The following is a 17,315-nucleotide window of genomic DNA, read 5'->3' as shown; positions in this document are numbered from 1 at the left end:
TTTCCTCTTTTCCTATTCGCTAAACTCTGATGTCGATCATTCCGCAGCCCGTGCTCTCTGACCTCTGATTGGATGGTGGTTTTTTTAACAGAGGTCTGGCCGACCATTCATTGGTGCGTTTGGGTCCGATTTTTCATTCTGTCTTTGTTCAGTTAGTGTGCAGGGTAGCGTTGATGATAAGTTGGACTCAGAACCACTTTGTTCATATTAATTTACTGTGTGTTCATTCCCTGCTGTGTGTATGTTGTGCAGTGGTGCTAAAATAACTGAAGTCCTTTACATAAAAGTAATAATCTACCACACTGGAAAAACTACTGCATGACAACAATGACACAATTATTGGCAAAGAAATAATTTACTTGTTTCTGTAGTTCAAGAATATTTTCTTTATTTGAACATTTAATCAAATGCCAGTGTTGCCTTGCATGCACTGAACGTCTCCTAGAGTCAAAGTCAGACAACATCAATTTCATTTTTCATTTTTCCTTGCCACGTCGTAGTTGGATGAAAACTGCTCAGTTGGGAGAACGTCAGGCTGCTCAAGGCTCTCTGATGTTGTGGTAGAGGCAGTAAGGACTTCATGTTTGAAATATAAATGTTTGCTCCCTGGTGAGCACAGCCTCGTCACCCTCATCGCCCTCATCGCCCTGTGGGTGAGTGTTTTGGTAACTCTTCGCTTCCTCCGTGGAGCTGCTGGCATTTGGGTATCCATAGCAAAACCTTACATATGCACAGAGCAAGTCAATTAGACAATGCCCCCATTGAATGCATCAAAGCAAATGTCATTGAATTGGGAATTCTGTGAATATTTCTGGAGTAAAGAGTCGGTTGATACTGGTAAGATGATGGGAAGGGATAGTAGTGCATTGTACAGGGTATCATGGTGGGCCCTGCAACTCAGACTGAGCTGGAGGCATGGCCTGTGAGACAAACGAACCTGTCACTGGTTCTAATGTTGAGGCTCTCAGTGTATACACATGTTAAATGCTTTTTACAGATACACTCAAAACCTCCCAAAAAAGACTAAAAATCTTCACAATGACACACAAAATAACCAAAAATACACACAAAAACTCCACAAAACGTCACAGATTTACAAAAAACATCCATAAATATACACAAAACCTCCACAAATACACTCAAAACTTCCACAAACACACTCAAAACTTCACAATGACACACAAAATAACCATAAATATACACAAAACCTCCACAATGACACACAAAATCTCTACAAACCTCCACAAATTCACTAAAAACGTACACAAATACAGACAAAACCTGCACAAAGAGATGTGAAACTACCACTGCTCTTCTTTCTCATCTTGCAGGTGACGGACGGTTGAAAGGACGAATCACCAAGACGAACAAAACGAGCCTCTTTCACCTGGACTTCACGAGGAGGATCAAACATGGCTGATATATCTGCAGAGTGCTGATGGTCACTGTTGGTTTCTCAAGAACGAGAGAAGCCAGGAGCTGAAAGTGTGGGCAGAGGAACCGGCTGCTGAGGACGAGCTGGACGACGGTTTCCTGAACTGAATCCTGATTTCCTGTCATCAAGTTTTGTGGACTGACATGTTTGTTTCCGGTAGAAACTGTTTAGAAAAAGGAAGGTGCTTTAAGAAAATACCTGGAAGGTGATTGGATGGACCATCTGTCTGAAACTTCAACCAATCAAATCAACAGTAGGAGAGCTAGTTGCTAATTCTTACCAAGTCGGAAGGATTCAAAGAAAAGCCTTCAGTGTTTCTTCGCTCTTCTTTTGATGAAGCGATGTTGTCCAGTTCTGATAAACTCATCTCGCTGAGGGCCGCCATAGTTTACAACATGGGTGTGGAACCTTTTTCCTATCGAGGGCCATTTCAATTTTCATACCATCCCTCAGGGGACATGACTTTTTTTTTTGTGACCCATTTAACTTATTTGCAATAACATAAATATCATGACAATTAATTAATGTTTTAGCCAATCTAAATTTTCATCTAGTACACTTATGATTGCTGTTGTGTTATGTATTTATTTTGTAAAAAGATTTTATAAGACAATATATTCATGTCGTGTGACCCAGTGACTCCAAACCAGTGCTAGATTGTGTTAGCAAATAGGAGGAAAAAGACACAATTGTTTATATTATAAAATACTGCTCCTTCTATATGAATATTTGTTGTACAACAGGCACAACCAGGTATGAAGCCCTTGTAGTAAAATATCACATTTCTTTATTTATTTGGTTTAAAAGTTGTTGAATTAAACTTTCAGTATAAAAGATTCTGGAATCAATCAATAATTGATTCATCATGTATTTTTAATTACAGACTGTAACTTTGTCTGATGTTGCCAAAACCTCCAAATTCCAGAAAAAAAAGGATCAAATGTAACACAAACATCTATAAGAAAAAAAGGAAGAAATCAAACATCTATTGTTATAATTTAATTTAATGTTGAATGAAGTACAGAAAATATAGAGTACAATCAAATGAAACGAGCTGTACTGAAAAAGACACAAACATGATTCCCGTCAACTAAATTATGTTATTAGTAGCTCTCCCATATGAACATAACCTTAGAAGTAAACTAATAAAATATTAAACTAATAGCTATGGAATCATCCTTCTGAGAGTAACAAAATAAAGATTTGGTCATTTGGAGTGCAGTGCCCCAGAAAATGACAAGAGGCTCTGCTTAGCTGTGTCTGCACATCAAACAGAGAAAACTAGACCCATACACAAAGTCTCACACACTCACACACTCTCTCTCACACACGCACACACACACACACACACACACACGCACACACGCACACACTCGCTCTTTTCTCACGCATCTCACACTTCGCCCCAAAACCCTTTAGATTGGTCTCAGCTAGACATGAAAATCATTATTTAAACTCAGCTAACGAAAATAAAATCCTCCAAGTTAATTCATCCATGTAGTTATTTTCTAGTAAACCTACAGATTTGCAACCCCCGACCACCAAGAGACCTCCAGGTGAGCTGCATGGTGAGAATGTTTGCTGGCAAAATAATACTTTGCAATTAAAAGTACATTGTTGCGTTGTCCCAAAACTTCAGCGTTAAACATTGAAGATATTTAGAGGAGTGTGATGTTGTTGTTTACCTTTTCTCACAGCCAGTTGGAAAATACTCTTTATAAAGACAGTATTGTGAACCTTTCATCCATAAACAGTGTTTTTATGCAGAAGCAGAATAGATCTACGTGGGTCAGAAATAAAGAGAAAATATCACTAGATAATGCTCTCAATGGAATACTGACTGACCCTTTTATTTAGCATTAATCTGAAAGAGTGGAAGAATGGAAAGTAGAGGACAAGATGCATTTAAACAGTAAAAAATTAATAGTGATATAAAGAGCCCGACAGTATTTTAGGTACATTTGTTCTGAGCAGTTCAAGGTTTCACTCAATCTGTCCTAATGCACATTGAGTTCATGTGAACTGCTACAAGCCTGATAAAAGGAGAAGAGGGAGGGTGTAATATGCAGTTCTACACTCTAATATGGCTCAAGGAGAAGTACGACCATTCAGTGTTATCTCCACAGATACACCCATCCTGCCCCCTGCTGGAGGACTCCAGATACTCCAGATATTGTAACTGTTGCAGGAGGAGCGAGGGAAGAATTGGAGATACCCCATGGCAATAATGTGATGGCTTAAATTTTGTTGTTGAGTTTGGTTAAAATTTTATAAAAGATGTTTCAGGCTACAATGCGGAATTAAGGCAGAAATGCCACTTTGATTTGAGTCACAGCGAAAAATGTTTTGCAGTGAATTTTGTACTGAGGGGGTTATACTGTAGCTCACATATAAAACAGGGTAAGATGAGGATCCTTTCCCCACAGGAAAGTAATGACTAGAGACTGTGGGCTGACACCTTCCCTGCTCTTAGGGTGTCCTCTGCGTGACATCATTTCACACACCGAATTACCTCGAGGCGAGGGGCACCGGTGGGCGCTCTCCTCTGCCTCCAAGGTCATGGTGAACGACCACCGATGCCCACTCGCCAAAGAGTGCAGAAGCAGAAAGAGAAACATGCAATGTTGTTTTCAAGTACAGCAGTCCTTCAGTGGTTCCTACTCTCATAATGTCAGACATGCATACTCACACTCTCATTCTGTCTCTCTCTCTCTCACACTCTCACACACACACTCATACACAGATATTTTCACTCCTTCATTTCCCAAAACTGCCAAAATTAGCGAAGGCATCTTGTTTGGGTGGAACCATGGCTGGGCTGATGGAGTGTGTGAGGCCCATCCCCACTCCTGGAACTCCCATGCCAACCATGCCACCCATCATCACTGGAGTGGCCATGCCCATATTCATGCTCATGTTCATTCCCATCATGCCTTGGTTTGCAGGAATTCCCCCCATCCCCATGGTACCCGTGGTCATTGAAGGGGGCATATTTGCTGCCAGGGAGGCTGGCATGCCCATCGTCATGGCATTGCCTGCCATCATGGGATTGGCTGGTGGTCTAATGGGTGTCACGTGGGGCGGGGAGCTGAGGTTCAGTCCTCCAAAGTTCTGGGCCAGCAGGTTGACGGGAGGTACTCCTGAAAATAATAACACATGTGCGCAGAGACAGTTAATACACTTGGGTTGTAAAGCTTTATAATATGACCAGACTAATTTAAATAATCTCTGAGATCTGAAAATACTTTCCTCACAGTGACCTGTCTCACCAAAGAGCTGAAGGTTCATCAAGTTAACTCTGAGCCATTTAAAGACTTTTTTTAATACCACATAGAATGCAATTTAAGATCAGTTTCACAGTCATACAGCCAAAATACGAGACATGCCAATGAAAACTAGTCGGGATAATATGTCATAGAATATTTACCATATTATAGAATTATTTAAATTCATGAATATATTGACATTTATGCCACATTCCTAATATAATTGTTAATCATTATACATGACCTGGACAAGTAGCAAAAAATGAAAGGATAGGTTAACAAATAAAAAAAATAGCTGATTAATTTTAAGTTCATATATTTTAATAACATTATCAGGGATTTTCCAGACAGTTTTTGCTTACATATACATAAACATTTTTTTTTTTAAAGTGGTGTTACTGCCTACTGCCAGCTAGAAAGAATATTAAAGACTTTTAAATGACATGAATGACCTTTGACCTTTTTAATACCATTAAAGCCTTTTTAAAGTGGTTTTTAGTTATTTTCAAGTCCTGCAGACGTCCTGCACAGTAATGATTCACTTCCAGTGTGCACACAGCAGATGAACATGATACCTTGTTGCTGGATGATGTTGTTGAGGGTGGGCGGTGTCTTCGTGGGGTTGAGGCCTGCTGACAGGAAGTCCAGGCTGATGTTGACGGAGGGGTCGGACCAGGTCGAACCTAATGACCCCTGACCTCCAACACCAACTTTCTGCTGTTGTCCAACCTGCTGAGTCGGCATTCCTCCCAAGCTCTGAAATACATTATAAATCATTTATACTTTCATAAATACACAAAGAGCAATTTCTGACATATAGACTATGGTACCATGGTATATTCAACAACAACTGACAGACTTAAACTGGATTATATCGCTTAATATCATTATTTTATATATTATAAAAAGTTGGATCCATATTTACTACATTTTGATTTATTTGGCAACAATGCTGAATGTTTGCTTCATAACCTTAAACATTTTCATTGCACTATTAATATGGACCATTTAATAATGTTGTCCATTTTCTTTCATGAAAAATGTGGCTTCCCTGTGATGTGCACCTGTCCTACCTGCTGAGAGCGAGAAAGAGGCATTGTGGGCGTCGCCCCTCCCAGAGAGAAAGTCAAGCTCTGAGAGGCACTCAGTGTTGCATGTGGATTGGTTAGTTGATGATTAACTCCTCCCATCAGGTCAAAGAGCTCGGCGGAAGGTGGGACAGGGGCGGGATTGGAGGCTGTGGGTGACTGCACGCCGCCAAACAGGTCGGTGACGGGCTGGGAGGGACCAGAGCCAGACGAAGTGGGTGGGTTGGCTGAGAAGGTGTTCCAGTCTCCAAATTCTCCGTTTCCATTGGATGAAGGAGCAGCTGACACAAGAGATCAGTAATTATGTTTGGTATTATTGTAACTTTCATCTTTGATTTTGACAGGCGCTCCTCTATTACTTCACCGTGTACTACATTTTCTAAAAACACTAAAAACAGTACATAGAACTTAGCTCTTTTATTTATGGTCAACCTGGTCTGATAATATTGACAGTATATTCCAGCAGCACAGGATGCTTTTGCATGTAACCTGTTTGGTCTTGGTTTAAAGCATTTGCCTAGTCAGTACAGTCAATCGAACCCTGGCGGAGCAAAACAACCGCACCGATCAATCCAGTCAGAAGCAGTTATCCCACAGTGATACCCTCCAGCATGCTGCTGTACAAACTCAGGTCTTTTTTATCTATTACTATCTGTCCGTCATCATCTGGAACATATTGTCAATTTGTCCAGTCAATAGGTTTCCCTTTCAGTCTGTATAACTTCATGTACACTCCTCTATGTTCATAAAAAATTAGTGTGGACGACTAAAACACAGCAATGTATCTTGTTTCCCCCTGGCCAAATAAACTGAACTACAGGTGTGAAAACACTCTGAGGTAAGAAAAGCAATAACGAGTGTACCAGTGGAGGTCGGGAGGCTGGCAGAGGCCGCAGGCGAGGAGAAGTCTGCAAAGCCACCAATGAGGTCTGAACTTCCACCTGGATGGACGAACACACACAGACACATGTATTTATACAAAATCTAGAACAACCACCACGGCCTTCAATTTTTCCTTGCTAAAAGGTCTGAAGTTACCTGCTGCAGTGCTCTGATTGGGTGAAGGATCAATCACTAACAGGTCAGCGAGGCCGCTACTGGAAGATTGCCTGACTGACGACTTAAGAGAGGAGCAGAGAGAGAGATCTTGATTTGATGCATACTGCTGAAAATGTATGTAACATCTGGAGAAGAGTGTCTGTGCGAGTACCTTCTCCTCCGGGCTCCTGTCTCCGGTGTAGTGAGCTGCAGCACCCAGGTCCAGAGTCTTGCTGTTTGTTGCTCCGCTGCGTTTCCGCGTGGTGGTGGTTGTGGTTTCTGTTGCTTGTGTGATCTGAATGCTCTTCGTTGTGACAGTTTCTTCCTCATCTTTGAACTCGAGGGTTTCCTGCCTGCCGTTTCTTGATACTCGGTCCTCCTCGTTGTCACTATGGCAACCAGAAGAAAGACATGGAGATTTTGCTGTTAACTGTATTAACCTGCTTTGAAGTTTTTGTACGTCTGTGTGTCTTTGGTTACATAATGTTGGATAATCCAAGACACAATGGTTCAAAGATTATTTAACACATGAACACACAGGTATGTGATGTGCAACATGCAGGTGACTCTTAGAATCATTTTATTTCTGTTTTATGATGCAAAGTAAAAAAAGAAAAGAAAGGGAAACCAACTAGCTTTCTCAATATCAGCCACAAAATGTGCAACCCAGGATGCATGTGGCAACTCTCTATTTTAAAACAAGCATGTGCATGTAATCAACGTTCACCTGATTCTGTCGGGTGAGTCGTCTCGTTCCTTTTTTCTGAACTTGTTGAGCGTGTCGTCGATTGTGCTGCCGATTTTGTCACTGATCTCTCCGAGCTTCTCGCTGAAGGGGAAAGCTCCTCTGCTCTTATCCCAGTCCTCATCCCACTTACTCCGATCCAACTCAGCGGCTGGACAGGAAAGGACAAAGAGAGATAAAGAGAAATGTATGATTAATAAACTACAAAAAACATTACACTAAAAGAAAAAATAAGATTAGATCTGCTGCAAATTAGAGCTAATCACTAAACCAATACTTTAAATTCACTTTGCTTTACTTGCAATTCACACTTGCTTTACACAATATTCTTTCTATAATACATTTCAAATCCTATGGGTGAAGTTATATCATCTTTTTAATCCCCATCTGACTTGAGCTGTCGAAGGACATGAAGTGAATTACTTACAGTTCTTAATGCTCCCTCCTCCTCCACCTCCTCCCCCTCCTCCGCCTCCTCCTCCTCCTCCCATACTGTCAGAGGAGACTCCAATGTATTTATCTTTGTTCTTCTTTGCCTTCTTCCTCTCCTCTCTCAGTCTGTCATCGTCCTGGACGAACTCCACCATCTCCTTCACCTTCTGACGCACATTGATGCCCTGATCCTTACCATTTTCATCTGGAAGGAAACACACACAACACACAGCACACACACACACACACACACACAGACACACAGACACAGACACACACAGACACACACAGAGAAAATTAGAACAGGAGGGCTACTGGCCAGACTGCTATGAGAGTTTGATAATAATTTTGGTGACAAGATGACTTTTGATGCAGTGCAACTGACCCGGCCAAACATCTGGTTTCTCATGAAATTTGCAGAGATATTCATGGTTCTTAGAGTGTTAACAGGTATGTTGAAATACGTTTTGGATATTTTCTAAAGAAATACACTCAGGAAAAAATTTCTACTTGTGCACGATAATTCAATTTGACAAATAGTCATTAAAAGTTACGAGCATCGTGTATCAATGCTGCCAAGAGATTATCCCGTTTTCTATCTAAGTTAATCAGTAAAGTTTCTGATGAGTCGAAGTTTAACCAATAAAAAAGTGTCTTATTTTCATATAGACACTCACCAATGAAGTGGTAGTTTTCTAGAGATCGCAGGTCGTAGATGTGTTCTCTGGCGCTGGTGACGACTCTTTCAGACCCGTTCCTGATCAGATAGGCCAGCAGCAGTAAAGCCTGCAGAGGGAGAACGAAACAGAGATTAAAAGAGGTGGAGTTAGAGGCATGATCAACTCTAGACAGATGTAGTTAAGTGAAAAACAGTTTCCCTGCCCCGAGTCACTTTTTCTCTCTTAATAACCTTTGTATATCAGTCTCATATGATTATGTGGCTAGGAAAAAAATATAGTTGATGCTCTGATTTTTTCACTATACAGAATTAAGTAACCAAGAACATTAGTCCATCACTCTCTTGTTCACTCATACAGGCACAAACAGAGATCACAGCACAGACACAACACCGGCACACTTACCTTGTAGACTCGTCTCCAGTTCTTCTTGTTGTCTTTCAGCATCCTGGTCCACAGCATGTTCATCACCTCTGGGAACTGCTCATACATGAAGGTAGATCTAAACACATGAACACAGTCACAAAGATTATAAAGCTGGAGAAACCACACCGGTAAACCAAAAGCATTATCAGGTCTAATGTGTGTGTGTGTGTGTGTGTGTGTGTGTGTGTGTGTGTGTGTTACTCATACTTGGCTATTTCTCCCATCAGCTGTCCGGAGGGTCCCCAGGGGTCGTCATTGGTGGCCTCTCTCACCTTGGACTCGATCTCTGAGTAGTTCATCACCACATTAGTGCTGTTGATAGAAACAAATATTTCCTACATAAATTATGTGCATTAAAATCTTTGTTCTCCATCAATATTTCAAACATGTAGGTGGCTTTTCCTTCTTATCTTTCTGCTGACTTTCTGTAAACACAATGCTTATTATGAGGTTATGTTTTCACCTGTGTCGGTCTGTCTGTTTGTCAGCAAGATTACACACACAAACCACCAAAGACCACATTAACTTTTGGTCCAGAGAAGGACAGAACCAGTCACTTTCTTTAACATTGCAAGAGGGTGTTTGTTTTAACATTTTCATTAATCTCCCAGGGAATAATGCACGGATTGATGTGAAAAAAAATCATGTGTATTTAGGTAGCTGGTATCTAAGAGTTCTGAATGCTATTCTAGTTATTACAATTTTGGTCAGTCGGTCTTGCAGCAAATGTTGAAATCAGCAAATAATTCCCTTCACACTCTCTCATCACATTTCAATAGGTCACGCAGACCGAAAACACGATTTGAAACCCACACATTCACATATTTACACAGCTCAACACGGGGGCAACTACTAAATGACAAACAATCTCTCCGGCTAGCAAGAGCATCACCATCATCATATCTCACCTCTACACACACTCTCTACACACTGTGTGTTTATGAGTGAGGCATTACAAACAGCCCACACTCAAACTCAGAATAACTGTGGAGGACAGGATTAACACAATAACTACAGTCATGTATGTGTCATACACACAACACACAATGAAAATCGAGTAAGGAGAATTCCAGCTCACTGAATAATGAATGACAGCTTCCTAAAAGCCTCCGTTCTGACCACCGCGCTTCAGAGGACAGACATTCACGTGCACGCACACAAGCACAGTGAGTTGAGCAGGGTGTGTATATCCATCTGTGTATGTGTGTGTGTGTGTGTGTGTGTGTGTGTGCAGCAGAGGTAAACACAGCCAACCCTCCCCATGAGCAACGTCTTCCTGCTTCCTGCCCTCTTTGTTTTTTGTGGGCTCACCTGCTGCTGTGTTTGTTTCCTGTGTGTGTTTGGTGTCTCTCTGAATGGACACGGCTTGCTCTGCAGACCCCTGCCTAAAAAAACACAATCAAAGCACTCCAGCTGAATCACACCTCTTCCTCTCCGCCATGACTCTTGTCTTACCTGCTGCCTCTTCACCCTGTCATTCACCCCTTTTCCCTCAAATTCCTACTTCCTTCACATTAGTTTTTCTTCTGTTCCATCTCCTGCTCCTCACCAGTTTTCACTCCTGTCATCACTCTATTCCTCAGCAGTTGCTCTCACTCCCTTCCTCTCTGTCTCGTTCTCCTCTGAGCTCTGCCACCCTCGCAGCAAACGGAGAGTAAGAGGCATCTGTACATTACAGGAGCCGCTTTTGACTGTTATTGTCAGCAGATAAGACAGACACAGACAGCGAGAGCTCCATAATAGCGTGACTCTTAATCTGCAGGAAAAAGCGAGGCCGCCGTTGCCAGCTCTGTTGAGGTAGATCAATAATAGAGTGTATTCATCATGCCCAGTCAGGCACAACCAACAGCTGACGGGAGCTGGTGTCTATTACTCCATCTAAAGCTCTGCTGAGCTCTCCGTCTGTGCTACTTCGATATATTCTCTCTTCTTATCTTCTTACTTTGGTCTCTTCACTCATCTCTCCTTCATAGCTTCATTCCATCAGCTTCCTCTTTCTTCCTTATCGCATTTGTCGTATAATTGGTCCTTTAAAAGGCAGAGCCAACTGGAGAACGCAGAGTCTCCAACTGTGAGCAGGCAGTCAAAGTAAAATATGACTTTTTCATGTGAGCGTCCTTACTTTGAATTTGTTTTCACCATGCATGGAAAATGTAGATGTGGAAAATAGAAATGTGACTTGCAAAATACAAAAAACAAACACCTCCTCTTCTGTATTGTCACTCTTATCTATATTTAAAGAGGTATAGAGAGAAAAAGATATGCAAGATTCCATCAATCGCCCTAAAATTAAAGATGCATTTTGTAAAGCACAAGTGTACAAAACTGTACTCTCCTTATAACTGTGCAGTGTGTTTTTCTTTAGTGTTTTTCCAAGGTTTTAGTGTTGTGTGGATACAGTAAGTGCAGTACATTTTGAGCCAATACAGCACCCACACAGTATGTATTTACTGTAAGCCTGCATTTAACCTTTCCAATGCAAGTGCACAATAACAACCCACAGGGAGCTGAACCCTCCAGCAATTAATTAACCAAAAACACAGAAAAAAAACTGGATAGTTTAAAGAGGTGAGTAAATATCAACAAAAGAAGAACACAAAACTAACTAAATGAGATGCTGTCGAGCTGGAATCACCTGATTGTGTTGTTTGAAATCACGAAATCCACCACAAGTCTACCTTCATGAAACATATGTTTATGTTGATTAAAACTTCCTGAGAGGTGTTAAGTCAACAGTACCATATGTTTATTACTGATTAGTATTACTGATTATTCCCCCTCATGTTTGTCAAAGGGCTGTGCAAACCTCTGTATAAATCAGTCCAGTTTACCCTGAGAAACTTCTACCTGAACACTGTAACAATCATGTAGTTATAACAGAAAGGCACTCAGTAGAGTGCATACCTTCACCAAGGCACAACAGTCCCCTTCTTTACTCACTCATAGAGACCAGCCACCTAAATACACCAGATTTTTTAATCAAAATCCATTTATCAACAAATATTAACAAATTAACCAAATGTTGAAATGTTCAAGAAATCCAAGAAGGTGAGAATAAAAAATGCTGGATCTGTCCGTGAACAGACACGGGTGAAAACATAACTTCCTAGAAGAAGGCGACTTTTGAAGTATCAATCAAAGCTGAACACAAATTTGTAAAGGCACAATTATGGCTCAGCTGTTGTTCTGGACAGAGTGATCTAAAGTGACTAAACTGGGTTTGGCATCTTTACTGTTTCTGTAAACAAGCATGTCAACCCAACTGAAATGTATCTGAAATATGACAGTCAAATTTCAAAAACAAAATCGAAATGAGCTTTCCTCCAGTTGTAAAACCTTAAAATGCTAAAGGAGTGACAGTGAACTGAAACTTATTAGCAACACAACTATAAAACAGAATAAACCACAACCAAAAACAACTTCTTCTATATTCAATGGAGGCTTTTTAGAGAGTGCAACTTGTGTGCAACTTGAGAGTGCAAATTAAACAAATTTTTTTATGTTGTGCGGATGATTCCATGTAACAGGTTGTGCAACTATCTGTAGCTCTATAATCTATATAAAGGACTCGATAAAAAAAAATACAACTACACAAACAACTTTTTAACAGTCTGACACAGAAATGAGATTATTATATATAATGTTATTGCAGATTCAACGGTGTAGTATTGATAATGAAAATAAAAATGAGGTATCAAGCGATTCTTACAAGAAACTGTGAGAGCTTAGAGGCAACATTTAAGAGGAGCACGATGCAGTAGTCACTATCAGCCAAGATGATTATTCTTATACATATAGGAAGTTCACATATGTTCCTTAACTTTACATGAGGCTTGATGTCTGTTTGAGATACCTTTGAACTGAACCTACTATGATCTCTCATGCGCTTAATGTAATTGTGTTATTGTTGCAGTACGAAACATGTGATGATAGTTTCCTGTTGTAGCTGCCACAAACCTAGACCTCATCCACATCAAAAGTTGTTTTCATTAAGTAGTCATTAAATTAAATAACTTCTTCCAAGAAACAGGTTTACGTAAGTTATCTCAGTCAAATCTGCTTGTTAAAGTCAGGAATTAGTCTTTTTGCAGCGGTGCAGATTGTTGTGGTTTCAGGTTTTACTCAGCACAGTTATTCTTGTGATTTGGTTGAAGCTGTTGTTCTCCCTCCTCTGGGTTACACTAAAATAACCACTGCACATTACACTTGTAACAATAGAAATCACAAAGACACACAGCACAAACAAGCATGCGTTGTCTAGTGTTCAGACAGACAAAACAATGTGGGAGGCTGCAGCACCAGCATTAGCTACTACTGTATGGTCTGTTTGGCTAACAAGCTTTGTTGTCTTGCTGCCCGGGACCAGGGGGGCTTGGGCCTCGTTGGACCGGTGTAGCAATGTGCAACACTGTGAGACATGGTTGGATGCTAATTTGCATGATCTTGACCATCCACAAACAATTATCCAGCGGCTTTGGCTTGCTATCGTTGGTGTCCAGCTTTCTAGTTGGGACATAGTGTAAAGTGAATGCACAGAGGAGGTGGCGGGCATCACCAGGGTGGGACAGGGCGTGATTCTGCAGCAGCATTCACAGAAACAGCACCCTGAGTCGACCTGGGTTAGCAGTGCTAGCGGAATTAGCTAACTGGATAGCATTCGATCTGGATCGGAAACAAATGAATTTCCAGTTGGTAATATCGTATTTTTTTCTCGCCTCTGCGGTCCAGTGTGGAAATAATTCAACGTGAGATGGCATCATAGAACACACATTCCTGTTTATGCCACACGGTTGAAGCCTGGCAGCTAGCCAAAGCTAGTCGGAGCTACCAGCTGAGGGGCTATCGCCGTGACGTCACGGCCCGTATCCTCTCCTCTGTCAGCGATAAAAGCTGCTGATGCTGCCCGGCTAAAGCCGCCTAGCTAGCCGGCTAGCTCGGAAGCCACTTAGCGGTTAAGCTAGTACAAACAGCTCCACCTGCGCTCTGGTACTCACGCTTTGTCCACCAGCTCTCTGACTTTCCACATATTCAGCATCTCCGCACGGAACTGCGGGCTCGCCGCCTCGATACTGCGTCGCCCCCGTGTCACTACGCCCCGCAACACAGGTGGTCTCCGGTTACCGACGGCAGTCCCCCCTGCTCCTCGACGAGCTCCGTCAGTACCGTTACAGCGGCCGCTGCGGTTAACGGTCCGGCCCCAGTTGCTACGGAAACGTCGTCCTCTGCCTACGTCACCGAAACATCGAGATGTGCCTGCGCTCGCGGACTGATATTCATGTTCAGCAAAGAAACTCTCACTGGTTTTTACTGTGTGGACCAGAACATGTCGTGCAATAATGCGCCATTGAATGGAGATTATGTTTTTATGGCACTCTGGAAAAGAATGCCTGTTTTTTTTTTTTTTATTCAGTGTTTGTAATTTTTAATAAAATCCATATTCTTCAAATGAAATGTTCTGATAAAAAAATTCACATGTGGCCCTAATCCTCTTCCGTACATTCCAACTCCAAACCAAACCTTCAAAACAAAACTCATTACCAGACTTTATACCAGACATATTTTTCAAATGTATTAATCCCGTCCTCGTCCGCACATCTTTTATTTTATTTTATTTTATTTTATATAATTTTATTTGTTTGGGCACCTGACAATGTTTCCTCTTTGTTATTGTTATATGTGTATATGTGTATGTTAACTGAACTGTGTCTGTTTAATAAAGAAATAATCTGTTTTACTTTCTTTATATGTGGCGGACCCTGCCACCGTTCTTCAAACAGTGTTCTTGGACTTTATTTTCCTCTGAGAGCAGCTTGTTTATTCAGTTATCGAAAAAACAAATATTTCTGAGTCTGTATTATTACCTCTATATTGTGAAGATGAAAATTCTGAGTTTGAATCATTTCTCAAAAACGTACATAGTGCAGTTTTAAAGATGAAACAGGCTGGTTGTCCTGTTTCACAATAGTATACAAACTATATTTCACTTCAGCAGATGTGTCTCTTGATAGTTTCACACACTTTGTGCTCTGTTTTTTTTTCAATGGGTAACTTTTGCTTTATTTATCAGCTCTACAACGTGTGGTGTGCTCTTTTGAAATGATCATGAACTTTCTCTTATTTGTTATTTCATTATCATTTCGTAGTGAACCCACTGACATCGTACGCACAAGACAAAACAGAAATACAGGCTTTTGACAACAACACCTCCATCCCAGTTTAAAAGCGGCTCTGTGGAATTTCTGTGGCACTGAGAGGATAAAGTCACAACCTTTGGACTGTCGCTGAATAGCTGAACCAAAGAAATACACAGTCCAGCAGCATTAAAGTACTTTAACAAACTGTCCACAGGCTTGTAGGCAACAGAGAGAGAAGAGGAATGTCTCATTTTTCACGTCACGTTACAACCTGCCCCTTTAGATTAGACAGAAAAATGTATCCTGCTGTTGTTTTTGTCCGCTGCCCTCATGATGTCAAACCTGGTCAACTAATTTAAATGCAATTTGGCAGCGTTTATGGCACCGTAGAGTGTTTCCTCTAATGGAAGGGGCGTCCAAGCCACTGAACACAAAGGTGAAAAATATGAAGATGTGAAAAAGAGGAGGAGAAAAGATGTGAGGATAAAGATTAAAACGAGACAAACAAGACGCGAGGAAGAGGAGAGGGAGGAGACAGAAAAGAGGGAGAAGGGTGGAGATGGAGGAGAGAGAGGAGCAACACCCTTCATCCATCCATCCACCCATCCCTCTACCATTGTTACCATGACGACCTGATAGCAAAGCCTTCAGTCATTTACCTTATTTGACTTTCTCATCTTTAGATTTTTACCTTCGCCTGATGCTTTTCATACAGATTGAAATGCCTCCCTCCAGTGATTAAAGTTTAGTACTGCATCAAAGTGTCTGTGTCGTATTTAAGTACAACTTCGCAGTACTTTCTTTAGTTTCACTCCACTACATTTCATGGAGGTCTGTTGTACTTTTGACTCCATCATGCACTCTTCAGTCGGGGGATTGGCTGTCAGATCACCATTTTATTGAACAAAACACCATCACAACACAAAAGGAAGCACGTTCGTCCACCAAAGATCCACAGTCCTCAGATTTTGTTTTTGTCACTGCATCTGGAGACACATCAACACACTCTGTTTTCCCTTCTCGCTGTTTCACAACACTGATCAACTCTTCTCTCATCCCTTAAACATAAATCATCTGAAATGTTGAGATAACCTCACAGTAGGATTATTCATGGCAGCAGAAGCGACAGCAGCATACTTATCACATTTCTTTAAGAAAACATTTGTCAGCTGCAGAGTAAAACACCAGTTAACTCCCTGCTGAGGACTGAATCATAAAACTGGATCTGGTGCTGGTCGGCCCGGCCTCACCTCACCACTAGAGAGCACTGTCATCCTGCTGTTTGCTGGTGGAACTGGACCTCAGTAGGGTATTTATCACAGTTATGTCACACTTGGACCAGAACAAGCTGTTTAAAGGTTTGAAGACTTGAGAATTGCTAAACATTTTCACAGTTTCAGGCCGCTGGTGGGACTGTAACCATTATACTGTCAGACTTGTAGATGCAATATTACATTTATTAGACATGGTGGTTTAACAAAGGTAAAAACATACTCAGCAGATAAGACTCACAGAAAGGGAAATAAGATAAGTATATTTATTATACTGTACTTATAATTTTATAATTTATGCTACATTGTTTCTCTCTCCTGCAGATCAAAGGCAAATATTGTAGTTTTTCATAACTTAACCACTAGACACTTTGCATACTGGGACTATTAATACAACATATGATAACAAATAAAAGAAATATTGTTTAAAAAGTAGTAAAAGTGTAATTCCATCAGTTAACAGGTCTTGGGGAGCAGAACTACTTTTGTGATGAAGATAGTACAAAATGTTTTGCTGCAGAGGAAGCTGAACGTAATCTGATAAATTACCTCCAGAGATGTCACACAATGATTAAGTTGCATTATGGGTAATGTAGGCAGCAGGTTTTTGAAAAGCAGTCCACTGGTCTTTCTTCTTCTGCTGATCAAAAATCGCTAAAGCAGAACAAGATAAATCATCTGTGTTATTCCACACATGCCTTCTTCTTCTCAAAACCTGCTGCCTACATTACCCACAATGCAATTTAGAACTTGGGGCTACTTTTGATACTTGCAATAAACTTTGATGCTACTTTTACAGTATT

At 40.9% G+C, this 17,315-nt stretch overlaps 1 protein-coding gene across 3 annotated transcripts; it reads right to left on the bottom strand.

The window, feature by feature from the left end:
* Nucleotides 1-2,421: 2,421 nt before the first annotated feature.
* LOC115594574 (clathrin interactor 1-like) lies at nucleotides 2,422-14,330 on the bottom strand. Of its 3 annotated transcripts, XM_030438724.1 has the most exons (13): nucleotides 14,102-14,330; nucleotides 10,419-10,492; nucleotides 9,315-9,419; nucleotides 9,087-9,183; nucleotides 8,682-8,790; nucleotides 8,000-8,209; nucleotides 7,555-7,723; nucleotides 7,000-7,216; nucleotides 6,828-6,909; nucleotides 6,653-6,730; nucleotides 5,775-6,070; nucleotides 5,277-5,457; nucleotides 2,422-4,575 (listed from the first exon to the last, which is right to left on the bottom strand). In XM_030438724.1, exons 3-13 carry the CDS (start codon nucleotides 9,404-9,406, stop codon nucleotides 4,193-4,195), a joined length of 1,914 nt encoding a protein of 637 aa, XP_030294584.1. In that variant the 5' UTR covers nucleotides 9,407-9,419; nucleotides 10,419-10,492; nucleotides 14,102-14,330; the 3' UTR covers nucleotides 2,422-4,192. The 3 variants fall into 3 exon arrangements, with proteins under 3 accessions (XP_030294584.1, XP_030294583.1, XP_030294585.1); XM_030438723.1 differs by lacking the exon at nucleotides 10,419-10,492; XM_030438725.1 differs by lacking the exons at nucleotides 10,419-10,492; nucleotides 14,102-14,330 and adding an exon at nucleotides 10,563-10,731.
* Between the last annotated feature and the right edge of the window lie 2,985 nt (nucleotides 14,331-17,315).

This window comes from Sparus aurata, chromosome 13 (genome assembly GCF_900880675.1).
Source record: "Sparus aurata chromosome 13, fSpaAur1.1, whole genome shotgun sequence".
Classification (NCBI taxonomy): Eukaryota; Metazoa; Chordata; class Actinopteri; order Spariformes; family Sparidae; genus Sparus; species Sparus aurata.
This window is presented reverse-complemented; position numbering and strand designations above follow the sequence as displayed.

Coding starts and splice junctions, on each gene's coding strand:
- LOC115594574 (XM_030438723.1), bottom strand. CDS start 14,142: ATGCTGAATATGTGGAAAGTCAGAGAGCTGGTGGACAAAGC. Junction 9,420..14,101: donor AGAGAGCTGGTGGACAAAGC/GTGAGTACCAGA, acceptor TTCTATCAACAG/CACTAATGTGGTGATGAACT. Junction 6,910..6,999: donor ACAGGAGCCCGGAGGAGAAG/GTACTCGCACAG, acceptor TCCTCTCTTAAG/TCGTCAGTCAGGCAATCTTC.